The sequence below is a fragment of the Orbicella faveolata genome, unplaced genomic scaffold (genome assembly GCF_042242905.1).
Source record: "Orbicella faveolata isolate gen_17 unplaced genomic scaffold, um_ofav_v1 contig_3, whole genome shotgun sequence".
NCBI classification, from domain to species: domain Eukaryota; kingdom Metazoa; phylum Cnidaria; class Anthozoa; order Scleractinia; family Merulinidae; genus Orbicella; species Orbicella faveolata.
In genome coordinates, this window is record NW_028301558.1 from 6,901,516 (window position 1) to 6,913,564 (window position 12,049).

Consider the following 12,049-nt stretch of genomic DNA (forward strand, 5'->3'; position numbering starts at 1 on the left):
TTGTCGTAACTGAGAGCAGAAAGATCTTGGACTTCCTCCCTTTCGAGAGGGGGGAGAGTGAATTAATGTCTACCAACTTCTTGACTTGCGAAAAACACAATCAAACTTCCAGGAGTTAAAATGGAATGAAGGCTCCATAAATAACATTTTTGAAACAAAGGAAAACGACAGCGAAATTCTAGGACCGTAGCAGAATATGTTCAAAATTTGAGAATTTTTTTTTTTAATAATTGCGGTCTTAGAAGTTCAGAGTTCTTCTTGTTTGTTATAAAGCTTAAGAATAATTCATCATCATTATCAACGATATTAACGAAAGAATGTGAGATATTTACCTACCTTATGTATTTATTTGTTTATTTAGCAAGACTCCCGCCCTTTTAAAATGCCACTACTGCGGTTTTCGAGAATTTTTTAAAATCTGGAAGGACGCTGTATGAAAATTGTTCAAGTTTGGTCAAGGTTGGCACTTAACTTCAAACAGAATTTTAAAACGGGCTTTAAAACGGTACAATCTAAACTTCTCAAAATTCCATATCAAATTGATCATGAACTAAAAGAATGTTTCAGTGCTATTGCAGGGCACCTTAAAGTATTGCTATAAGCATGTTATTTATTGGTATATAATTGTATGTAATTGTAATTAGTAATAGTAATTGGACTACTGGAGTACAGTTCAGGGAGAAATCGCGCGAGGCCGATTTGAAGTTACGAACATGATTTCTTCCTGAATAGTACGACACGAGGTCCAATTACTAATTGATCGTATCTATAACAAATTTCGAAATTCAAAATGTCTTTTGAGAAATTCTTTTGAGCGAACACGTCTGTAGCACTTTTCATAAGTTTTGGAAAGCGCGGGTAATATACTTGCGAATCACGTGGGTATCCAATTACAGGCATCCAATTACAAAAAGTTCAAATTGGATACCTGTAATTGGACACCCACGTGATCGCGCGCGGAGAATCAATCACGATCGAGAATTTTGTTATAGATACGATTAATCAAAAAAAAAAAAAAAAAACATTTTTGAGGCCTGCCATATTCCAAATCTCACAAGCGTGCACTTAATGATTTGTCTCTGTAACCTATAATAGTATGCACCGCGCTAAACGGAATGGTTTTGGTCAAACGGGGGAGGGAGGAATGGGGTCGGAGAGATAGGGGGCGAGGGAGAGAGGAAGAGAGGGAGGGAGGGGCGAGATTTGAGGTGGTTTTGGAGACTTTTTTTTAAAGTAGGGTATAGGATTGGCCGTTTTGGTCTGACATGCTTCAGTTTAAAAATGGTCCTGTAACCAGGTGGTTGATTCATGATTGAAAAACGTTACTCTGGTTTAAAAATGTAAAAATGTTAGTAAAAATTCTTTTTGTAAAAGTCCCAACGTTTCGGCTAAAACTTCAGCCTTCATCAGGGGAAAGTGACAAGGAATTTGTTGAAAAGGCACGTTCTTATACTATGCAAATCGGTATTTGCCGCACGAATTTTTAAATTTAGCCCTAAGGGACAGAACATAATTAGCTTCGATTTGCCGATTTGCATAGTATAAAAACGTGCCTTTTCAACAAATTCCTCGTCACTTTCCCCAAATGAAGGCTGAAGTTTTAGCCGAAACGTTGGGACTTTTACAAAAAGAATTTTTACTAACATTTTTACATTTTTAAACCAGAGTAAGGTTTTTCAATCATGCTTCAGTTTAGTGCGTGTTTGTGACAATTCTAATGGGTGACGCAAGGCAGTGATATTCTTGTGGTTTTTCTTTCTTCTTTTTTTTTTTTGCTTAGGTTTCTGACTGCAGCTTTGAAGTTAATAATAATGAACTTGTTTTCACTCTGATATCTGTGACATAACGCTAGTGATTTGCAGTTAGAACATTGAACATTTATTTGCCGTGATCAACCGACGACTTAACTTCATACAAGAGTGCGTCAATGATACTCAATGATACTGCAGAATATTAAATCTGAAAAAAGTTTTACAAGTCCTAATTTTTTCTCTGCACCTCGGACACGGTCACCTTAAATATTTAGCGAGGTCATTGCACTCCTCAATGGAACAGTACTCCCATCGTACCCTGCGATCTTTAGTGTAGCACCAAGGACCGTGAGGGGCCTGACCACCAGGGTTCCGGCATGCATTACCGGCATTTTTCAGTTCAGGGAAGTTGTCTGGTGTTCTGTGGTGTCGGTGAGGACACTGGGAAGTCCAGGCTTGACACGTGTAACCTGACAGTGTTTCAGACACGTTTCCGCGATACAACTGTCCGTCGCCATAGAAACAAGCTTCTGTTGAATTAATGACAGACAATGTCAGCGGTATGTACTAATTAACGTAGATTGACATAGATTTGTATATGATAGGTTTTTAGAGCTTGACTTGTCAGTACTCACCAGTGGCGATTCGCTTTCTTTCATCAACTCCTGATGGTGCTGTAACAAATTAAGGCAGAAAGAAAACGTTACACAAACATAAGAGCAGTGTTCACTTGAGCGTCGAAAGTAATTCGCATTTATTTTGGTTTTGCATTACTACGCGCCAAGCGATTGGCTAAAAAAGTCGCGTCTCCTGTCATCGAAAAGTAAAACCAAAGCCAATCGTGACTCAACCGCGCACGTTTTCCCGCGCTTTGCGATGGCCGCATGAATTGGTTGAATTTTGAATGGCTCACTGGATTGTGCATGTCCTTTGATACCAGTTACCCTTGATTTTGCAGCATTAAGTAGCATGAATTGACTATAGCGGTTACTACTCTCCCCTGGATGGGTGCTACCCCATTTTTGCAAGTTACCTCGGCATTTTATCATTGCGCGAGTGCAAGATGTCTTTCCCAAGAACATAATATAGAACAACAACTCGGACAAATGAGCTGTACAAGACGTACGTGTCTCTCAATTCTGAGCTTAACCGAATAATCTGCTAACCTCACAAGCTAGACCCCCCAGTTAAAGGTATACAAAACAGAAAACCAAAGGCTGGCACAAATGCTAAGCGTCCCCTTGCTCTTGCTAGAGCCAAATGTTTTTAACCACACTATTATTGCCGAAAGCAAATTCTGCTATTTAAACGATTGGACTTTACCTTCCATGAATTGCTTGGGATAATAGCACTCGGGGATGTTACCCCCTTCTTGTCCTGGTAGCTCGGTGCAGTTGATCAGATCAAAATGCTTCACTTGGCTTCGAAACTGTGAAGCTGACAGCATCTTATTCAGTTCTTGAGCCTTGGACCATTCTGTTTTGCAATACCGCAGGACCAAAACTTCGCAGGCTTCCCTGCATACTGGCCGCGGTAGGAGTGTTGCCGAGGTGTTGTCACACTCCGGAAAGTAGTGGTTGCAGTAGATATGATCCACTGCTCTGATACAGGATTTAGAAATTTCGAACTCCTGAAACACTCGCAGTGCAGCCTTTGCCATGGCAAAGTCCACGAGCCTTTGTTCTTTTTCTTTTTGGTTGGCGATTGAGCCAAACACCAGCCGTCTTCCCAGTGTTTTGGAGCAGTATCCGTTTTCGGTCTTGAAGTATGGTTGGCATTTTGACTTATCCATAAAGGGAGGAGGGTGGGCAGGAACACATGTGTTGTTGCTGTGAGAAAATAGTTAAAGAAAATAAGAATTATAAGACAGAGCTAGGACACGTATCTATCGAATCATCAAGTAGAACGCTGGTCTTCTGATATTAACAATATATACTTGATTGTGCCTTCCAGGCTAACAAAGAGTGGAAATGATAGCCCTATCTAGGAAGTGAAAGATCTAACCTCTGTTTGTACTGTGAAGTAAATATAATGCCATCTTGGATGTATTCATCACCTAAGCGTAAGTAAAGTAAAAAATCCTGTAGTTAAGATCCAGTTTCAAACGAAACTGAGCTGCACCGCCTCGCACCGTTGGGGGTGGGAGAAGGGTTGACGTTTTGTTTAAACCATGATCCGCTCATTGTTTTGACTAGATCCTACTTTTCAACGAGTAGGCATTCGGCGATTTACACAGTTCCTCCTTTAATCTGCATAATTTTGCTGTTTCCAGATCTAAAACTTTATCGCGTCATAAACATATGTTAAATTTGATTTTAACCTTGGTAGGGAAATTCTACAGAGCTATCCTCATCTTTCAAAACCTAGTACAAAAGCAATGATATGAAATGCTTAACAAAGTGCATTTTCGCTTTCTGTTCCACTTCCGGCGTCCGTATAACGACACATGGAAAATCATATGAAGTCGTCCGATCACAAACTAAAACAGATGAAATTGTCAAACGTTTTACAATACCACTGTTGTCAATCGGTGTACCTTGATGTCCTTTGCAGCTCATCACTGAAAGGATTACCAAACATGTTTTCACCGCTAACAAAATGATCGTCTTGCGACGCTGGCCTTCCATCTTGCTTTCCCTTTTGACTAGTTCGGTAGCGTGACCGGTGTGGTCACGCTTTTCAACACGTGTTTTCTTGGAATACAATAGGAAGGTACTTTCCCATCTCTAAAATAGATCTAAGGTAGTTTGAATTCCATTCGTGGAATGCCTTTCACTTTCATATTAGTCACGATCAAACTTTTGAACACTAAATGTGTTACCGATAGATAAATCTTATTTCACGACTTTTATGTTTCCGGTATACCTCTTTGGTTGATAAATATTAAGGCTAGAGCATTGGGATCAAGTAAATCATTCGGTTTTCTAAATAGGCTTTCTAAATAGGCCCGGATGTCGACGAGTCCGTTCTGAAAAATGAGTAGAATTATCTTCAAACAAAAACCGATCGTATTTCTTCTACATATTTTCCTTGTTATATTAGTTCTATAATGGGATATGACAGTGCAATGCACCCTCGTGTTTGGCCTATGCTCGTGGCATTTTTTAGCAGAAAGTTGTTCTGCCTGCAAAGTAGGAGAACCAAAATATCAAATTAATTACCTGAAAAGGTAATGCAAACTCTGCGTTGGGCCATATAACACGTACAGCCGGGCCTTATTCCGGGTCCTGTAGCACTAAGCGACTAGGAGTATTTCAACTCGCTCATGGATGAGATGCTAGTCCATCACAGGGTTACACCCAACATTAAATTCACCGGTACTGCTCAAGAGCACATCACGGTTGAGCATGCTGACCATTAAACCACCACGCCTGCAAACACTTGAGTGAAAAAAAGAACCTAAAAGATCTTTTGCAATTCCCAGGCCTAGTTTCTGTTCTCGTGATGCAGGCAAAACAGTGACGTCACTTTAATTTACGGGTTTGAGTCAAGATATCTGAAAAAGTCGTACATCAACTTCTTAGGCACGGGCAGAACTTGAGTAAGAAATAACAACTCCTTTACCACTGAATAACTTTTATCATTACTCGTCTTAGTTCTGCTTTCTCGGCGAGAATCGTGACGAGACCGATCAAAGTATGGTTCAGGCTTCCCGCTCAACGACGACTTTGTTCCCTGGGAACGAGGTTTGATTAACGAGCCTTGCTACTATGACATCATATGGCCGCAGCATTAAAGCTAGATCAGCATTCAATGCAAGGCTTAGCAAAATGACTTCTACATACATTTTCAATCGGCTGATTCAGTTTATAACAAGAGTTCTTAATAGAGGTTTTGGCTACTAAAAAATAACGCTAAATTTAATCAGACGTGAGTGATAAGTGGGTATTTTGAGAAAGAAGTGTCTGGATCGAGAAATAAGGCCACAAATATTGTTAACTGATAGCACTTTTATTTACATCTTTGGCTGGTCACAGTGAATATTTTTGGAGGGGAGGAGGTGGGAGGGAGCCATTGTCGGTGATGGTCAGCGTTGTTAGTTTGGGTGCCGGCGATGGATCCAATGTCCAGCTTCTTGACGGAGGATATGCAATTATTCATGGTCTATTCTGTGAAAGATAAGAGACAAGCGAATTAGGTTAAGCCGTGCTTTAAAACTTTCCTTCTTCTCATAAGTGCCATTATGGCACTGCTAAGCTTAGAGACTGATTGATAGTGGGTCATGCAGCCCTTTCTTAAGTGGGACGAAGTTTGTGCTTACTGTCGTCCCCAGCTATTCGTTTCGTTGACGGCATCGACATGCCAAGTCGTATATGCCTAAACCACCAACATTCTCCGTAAACAAACCTTCGCTTTCTTTGCGTGCCTCACACTTTTCCACTCGGCAGTACTCCCATCTTTGTTTTCGATTGGTTGTGTAGCACCAAGGACCGTGAGGGGCTTGACCGCCAGGGTTCCGGCATGCATTGCCTGCATTGTTCAGTTCAGGGAAGTTATATGGTGTTCTGTGGTGCCGATGAGGACACTGGGAAGTCCAGGACTGGCACGTGTAACCTGACTGCGTCACGGATACATTTCCACGGTATGACTGACCGTCGCTATGGAAACAGTTATCTGTTGAATTGATATTAAATAGTCTGTTTTTCATTTAGCGAGTTTATAGGATTTTGAAAACTTGAGATATTCAGATATATGAGAAGTCGAGATTTACAGACTTCTAGAAAGTCATTAAGGAAATAAAGAAATAAGAGACACGTATATAAATTGGGTGAACAATATTTACTCATAAGGAGTTTGGTAAAATCACCGATTGCAACCTTTGTGATTGGCATTAGAGACCTTTGTTTTTGAAACTCACTGAGCCTGTTCAACCAAAGCGATAATATACGTTTTTGGAAAATCTTCTATTGGTCCTTGAATGACAGCAATTCAGTCCTAGAACCAGATTTGAGTAGATTGAGCGTGGTACGCGGTTCAGAGGATTTCATAAGGCAACTTGACTTACCTGTTATTGGAGGGGGATCTTCTGATTTTTCTGCAGGATAAAGAGTGAAGGACAGGGAAGTTAAATGAATAGAATTAAGACTTTTGTAAGGGCCAATTTCCAATTCCCTCGGTTTCAATAGGCAAGATTCACTCTAGTTCACTGACTTTAATTCGACTAACACTCCAATAAGACGCTCCTGTTTGCTTGAACATAATTCCATCAATCGTCCGCGTCTTTATCTGTCTTATCCGTCTTATCCGTCGTTACTTCGAGTGAATCGCATACACAACTACAACGTTTGCCGACGTTCGCCATTACATGCACACTCGAAAAGATCACGTGACTTAAACGCGGGAACTAAACGGCGGGAAAAATAAATGAACAATACAGGGAACCTAGCGACAGCTTTAAGTAAAAAAAAAAAGTGACAGATGTGAAATTGGCTTCAATATGCCGGAATCCACCGTATTCCTTGTACTGCATATTGAGTCAGCCTCTCGACTCTGTCTAATTTTACGTTCTTTTCTTCAAATTCTGCCATATGTTTCGTGCCCGTTTTGATCGGCCCTGGACAAACACGTACGTTTTTGGGCTATCAGACGCAGAAATAATCCTTTATTTATGTGCAAGGCTTGCTAGTGAAATAAATAACATGACATCCTTCGCTTGAATTCAAACTTCCTCCAAAACTTTGCAATGCTCATGCAAAAATTTGGAAGCACCTTTTGGTTTTAAGAAAGAATTTCACTCCAGTCCAACACGGAAGAAGTTGCTTAAATTCATCTCACAGGTTGCATTTTAGGAATTGCTAGTTTGTGTTAGCTTCCAGTTTTCCTTACATTCTGAGCCAAGTGGCTTCTCAGGCCGGAGCTTATCCCGGTTTCAGTACCATGAAGCGACCAGGAGTATTTCTACTCCCCCCTGGATGAGATGCTAGTCCATCGCAGGGGTACCCCCCAGCATTAAATTCGCCGGTACCCATTTATACACCTGGGTGAAGAGAGGTACTGTGAGAGTAAAGCGTGTCTTGCCCAAGAGCACAACATAATGTCCCCGACCAGTGCTCAAACCCGGACCGCTCGCTCCGGAGTCGAGCGCACTAACCACGAGGTCACCGCGCCTCCCACCTCCTTAACTTGACTGTTTTGTAAAATTTAATTTATTTTTTGCAAACCTGCCTAGAAAATAGTTTACTTACCTTTCAAGATTTCAGGATAGTAGCATTCTGGAATATTTCCTCCTTTTCGTCTGGGCAGATTCTTGCACCACATGAGCGAATAACTTCCTTCTACACCCGCAGCGAGTTGCTGAATTTTCCAAGATACAGTCTTGTGTTTCCTTTGCGCGTGAGTCCATTCCCGTTGACAGTGGCTCTTAAATTCTCTGCACGCCTCCCGGCAGATAGGCTGGGCCCGAGGTCTGGATGACGTCATGTCACATTTCGGCAAGAGAAATCGACAGTACATGTGCACGATGAGCTGCCAACAAAACTTGGTCAGCAGTTGCCTGGGTGTTTTGGGCATGCGTGGTACTTGTCCAGCTGCCCCTCGGAAACGTATGGTGTAGGTGACGAACAGGTTCTCACGCCAATCCTGCTCGGCTGGTGTGGCGAACAAGAGCTCATTTCCTAGAATAGACCTACAGACTTCTGGCTTAACGTCCTTTTTGTGTGGTTTTTGTGCATGCGCACTGTACGGATGGCAGATAGCTCCTGTCAGCTTATGGTCAGCAGGGGGTTCCGCCTCTACACAACTGTAAAGGAGGGATTTAAGGTCACGTTGTTATCTATGAATATTAGTTAATACGGCTTCAAACTTTAAAATTGTTTTGGTTTCTCTGGACCTCTTCCAAAGGTTTTCAATGAAAAAGTCCCGGCTCTGAACATGGTAACCGTTGTTCAATAATGCATAAACAATGCATGGGTTAATCTTGATCGCTTTTCACAGTGTTTTCCTGAATTTTGGTTAATCGTTATCTGGAGAAGGTGATCACAACTTGTTCACTAACAACTAGACGTTTGTTTGATAATATTCTTCTTCCTTTATAGATATAGATTTGAAGTATCAAATAATTAATCAAAGTTAAGCGTTGTAAAAGCTATCATCCGCCTTAATAAGCTGTAATGTTCAAATCTCAAAGCTCTTGCCTTGAATGATTTTTCTCAGTAACTCCAACATTTCATGGACACGTCTTAGTTAACAACTGTTTAAAATTTCGTCTCCGACAGAGCTTCAATAATATCTTTCCGTCTAAACTAACACAGCTGTTATCTCTAACGTATATAAAGTACACCGTACCTTTCTCTTCCAGCAGAAATCGTGTTATTGTAGTTTTCTTGCGTTTTATGCTTTTCGTCTAAAACAATGAAATAAAATACCATGAAAATTTCCGGCATTAGGCTGCGTGTAGGCTAATGGTTTATTAGAAGCAAATTACCGGTTTTCATGTGACGTTATCATTTTCCAACTGATTAAAAATAACCAATCCGTCTGAAGTTTTAGTTTGATCAGATAGAAGACCTTCTAAGAACTTGACGTTTTACAACATTTAAGCTCGACAGGGTTCCTCACTTTGTTACAGAGGACGTTTGAATTTCCAAGTTTTTACGTTGCGTGGCATTAAAATAGTGACTCGAGGGGGCTTTCGCGTAGATCAAAAGAGGAGTTATCGCTCACGTTTTTGCTAACTGAACGGCTCTTGCAATAGAAGAATTATTACTTTCAATGGGTCGGAACTCTAGAGTAATAATCTTTCGTTCCAATGGCAAAACTCGATGACAGATGTTTCTGTCACTTTACGGCCGCCATGTTGGTGCCCCTCGGAAGGGCACCAACTTGATGGCTTCTCCATGCAAAGCTCTACAGATTTGGGTGACACACTTTTCCGAATAAGGCGCGAATGAAAAACCACACAGACCTAAATCTTGCCGAGGTTGTTTATACATCAGTCATCTATCATATCCCACATTCTTGACTTGTGACAGTGTAAACCAGCAAATTAGAAAAAATAATCAACAAAGTAAACCTCTGTTAAATGTAAGTGGACTTGATAAATAGTGTTATGGAGCTTTCCGTATTCCCTTTTACTATAGTTTGCTCTAACATATTTCTTTGTTTTGTGGTAAAGAGCGACTTTGGGGAAATAGGCGGCGAAAGACTCAAAGAGATGCAATTCTCTGATTTTACAATAAATTTGCGTAACACCCTCACATCAACGTGACCGAACGTGACCTGGGTCACAGATATGTTACGCTGCTTAGCAACGCAGCCTCCACTGACGCCTCTGAAGATAAACGCGGGCTCAGATAGTGCTTCTACACTCAGTAATGACCAAACATTCCTTGTCCCACGTCACACTCGGACTCCCAAAAAGGATGATGGCCAAATCATTATGTAACAATTTCGTGAAATACTGAAGACTTCAGGGGTATGATAACACGGTTCATTTAATTTGCGGCCTACCCAACCCAAACTTTTATTAAATTGAAGTACAAATTGTTTGAATTCCAGCCAAAGCTAATGTTTCTGTTAACATTTGTTTAACCATGTTGTTACTTCGTACAAAAAATTGTGCGCCCGCTGTTCTTGTTAGGTTTTCCCGCTGAGGCTTCAAGGTTTTATATTAGATACTTGTAGACTGTTTCCTTTGTTGAAAGATTAAACAGAATCTCTTTTAAAATGTTTCCTTTCCCAAATTTTTAACGAAAGCAGTTTTGAAAGTCTTGCTACTGCAAGGATGTTAATTTTACACCTGTGCGGAGCTCTGCAGCTGATAGTTTGGAGATCGTAGAAGCAAGACGGCTTCGGACCAAATAGTAACCACAATATAATCTCCCCATTCATTTTCAACCCATAATCAAATGGACAGTTGATGATAATGAGAACTAATGGAAATCTTAACGAATTTCTGATCAAGTTCAAAGAACTCATCAGTTTAAACTGACGAAATGTTGAACAATCTATCTCTAAAAGAAATTCATCTTGAGTAAATGTAATTTTCGTAACGATCTTGGGTTTTCGTATCAAACACACGCTCACTGGATCAACCGAAAATTTACAGACAACAACGATGTCTTTAGAGGAATGTATAACCACTCTCTAAAAAGCCACGTCTTCACTTGACTGTTTCATATAAGTCTGGGATACCGAATAGAACACTTACCTTTTATGGAAAACATAGTTTCCCAGGGAGTTGAGTTGGATTGCAAGATCTCAGTAGAGAGGCTACCTCAAACATACGTGGCAATTACCGCCGCGAGATTAATAAGTTGTCCGCTATAATACTATGCTGCAATTCGTTTCCCAATTGTAAGACTGCACTTGATCAAATGTAACTTTGGTGCAACGTGTTTAACCAAGATAGCTTCTTTAATTCACTCAGAACTGATCAAGGGTAAAATGTTTGAAATGACATTAGGCACCGTAGAGACATGCCACAGCATGTGTTGATTTTACAGACATTTGAAAAATATTCCAAAGTTCCTCTGGATTCAACTGAAGAATTTTAAAAGCGGTAACTGGTCCTGTTCCAGCTGATTGTGATCCAGTTTAGATTGCTTTTCTACTTTCGTACTTAGAGACGTAAAAAAAATAAAAATAAAAATAAATTACGGATGTGAAATAAATCAGTACTAGATTTCGATCAGCATGCGTCATTCAGTTTGACGTTAGAAAAAAATGTTAGTTTAGATTAGGACAGCATTTTAACAAATTCATACAATCCTATATCTAAGACCTATTCATTTCGTATCAAAGATACTGCCCAGTGAAAATCAGAGTTTGGATTAAAGTGGCTCGATCACGTAACCATGACATCCAAGACTGTTACTGTGTTCAAGAAATGTCACTCTCCATTTAGTAAACGAGCGATCGTTTGTACAAACGGACGATAACTTACAACGCAACATTAGGTATTGAATCATTAAAACAAGATGTCAAAGAACCACTTACGATTAGTGTCAGCGTCCTGTGCAACAATGTATAAGTTTAGATAAGCCACAATTAACAAGATTACTGTAAAGCCCTGATATGTCGGCAGACACTCCATTCTTGCGGTGAAGAGTTGTTTCCGGTCAGAGCTGTTTGAACCTCGACGAATTCTGACCAAAAATGTCGTCCGCTGTGTTCATCCTAAGGCAAAAAAATACGAGTTATTTAAGATGTTTTGTTTATGTTAGGGTCATGAAATAACACAGCGGTTGTCTCGTCCTCAAAGGCGTCCCGTAAACAGGGCAATATTTCATAATCATTTGTTTTGTTCATGCTTGTCATTCATGGAATGCTCAGACTTGTTTGCGTCTAATATTTCACTC

General features: G+C 40.4%; 2 protein-coding genes across 3 annotated transcripts; both read right to left on the reverse strand.

Annotated features, from left to right (window-relative positions):
• Positions 1–1,855: 1,855 nt before the first annotated feature.
• On the reverse strand, positions 1,856–4,426 carry LOC110039949 (muscle, skeletal receptor tyrosine protein kinase-like). Of its 2 annotated transcripts, none has more exons than XM_020745130.2 (5): positions 4,267–4,426; positions 3,756–3,807; positions 3,075–3,580; positions 2,387–2,425; positions 1,856–2,281 (listed from the first exon to the last, which is right to left on the reverse strand). In XM_020745130.2, exons 1-5 carry the CDS (start codon positions 4,376–4,378, stop codon positions 2,010–2,012), a joined length of 981 nt encoding a protein of 326 aa, XP_020600789.2. In that variant the 5' UTR covers positions 4,379–4,426; the 3' UTR covers positions 1,856–2,009. The 2 variants fall into 2 exon arrangements, with proteins under 2 accessions (XP_020600789.2, XP_089153875.1); XM_089297749.1 differs by having other exon boundaries at positions 4,288–4,425.
• Positions 4,427–5,681: 1,255 nt separating this feature from the next.
• On the reverse strand, positions 5,682–11,784 carry LOC149106201 (muscle, skeletal receptor tyrosine protein kinase-like). Its single transcript, XM_089297745.1, has 6 exons — positions 11,688–11,784; positions 9,036–9,093; positions 7,937–8,490; positions 6,757–6,786; positions 6,099–6,365; positions 5,682–5,860 (listed from the first exon to the last, which is right to left on the reverse strand). The coding sequence occupies exons 1-6, from the start codon at positions 11,782–11,784 to the stop codon at positions 5,856–5,858; spliced, it is 1,011 nt and encodes a 336-aa protein (XP_089153871.1). The 3' UTR covers positions 5,682–5,855.
• Between the last annotated feature and the right edge of the window lie 265 nt (positions 11,785–12,049).

Bases quoted from the DNA above. Each gene is read 5' to 3' on its own strand.
- LOC149106201 (XM_089297745.1), bottom strand. From the start codon at position 11,784: ATGGAGTGTCTGCCGACATATCAGGGCTTTACAGTAATCTTGTTAATT. The intron at 8,491-9,035 runs GTACGGTGTACT...CCTCCTTTACAG, and splicing joins ATTTCTGCTGGAAGAGAAAG to TTGTGTAGAGGCGGAACCCC. The intron at 6,787-7,936 runs GTAAGTAAACTA...TTTATCCTGCAG, and splicing joins CTATCCTGAAATCTTGAAAG to AAAAATCAGAAGATCCCCCT.
- LOC110039949 (XM_020745130.2), bottom strand. From the start codon at position 4,378: ATGGAAGGCCAGCGTCGCAAGACGATCATTTTGTTAGCGGTGAAAACA. The intron at 3,808-4,266 runs GTATTGTAAAAC...ACTTACGCTTAG, and splicing joins TACACCGATTGACAACAGTG to GTGATGAATACATCCAAGAT. The intron at 3,581-3,755 runs GTTAGATCTTTC...ATTTTCTCACAG, and splicing joins ACTTCACAGTACAAACAGAG to CAACAACACATGTGTTCCTG.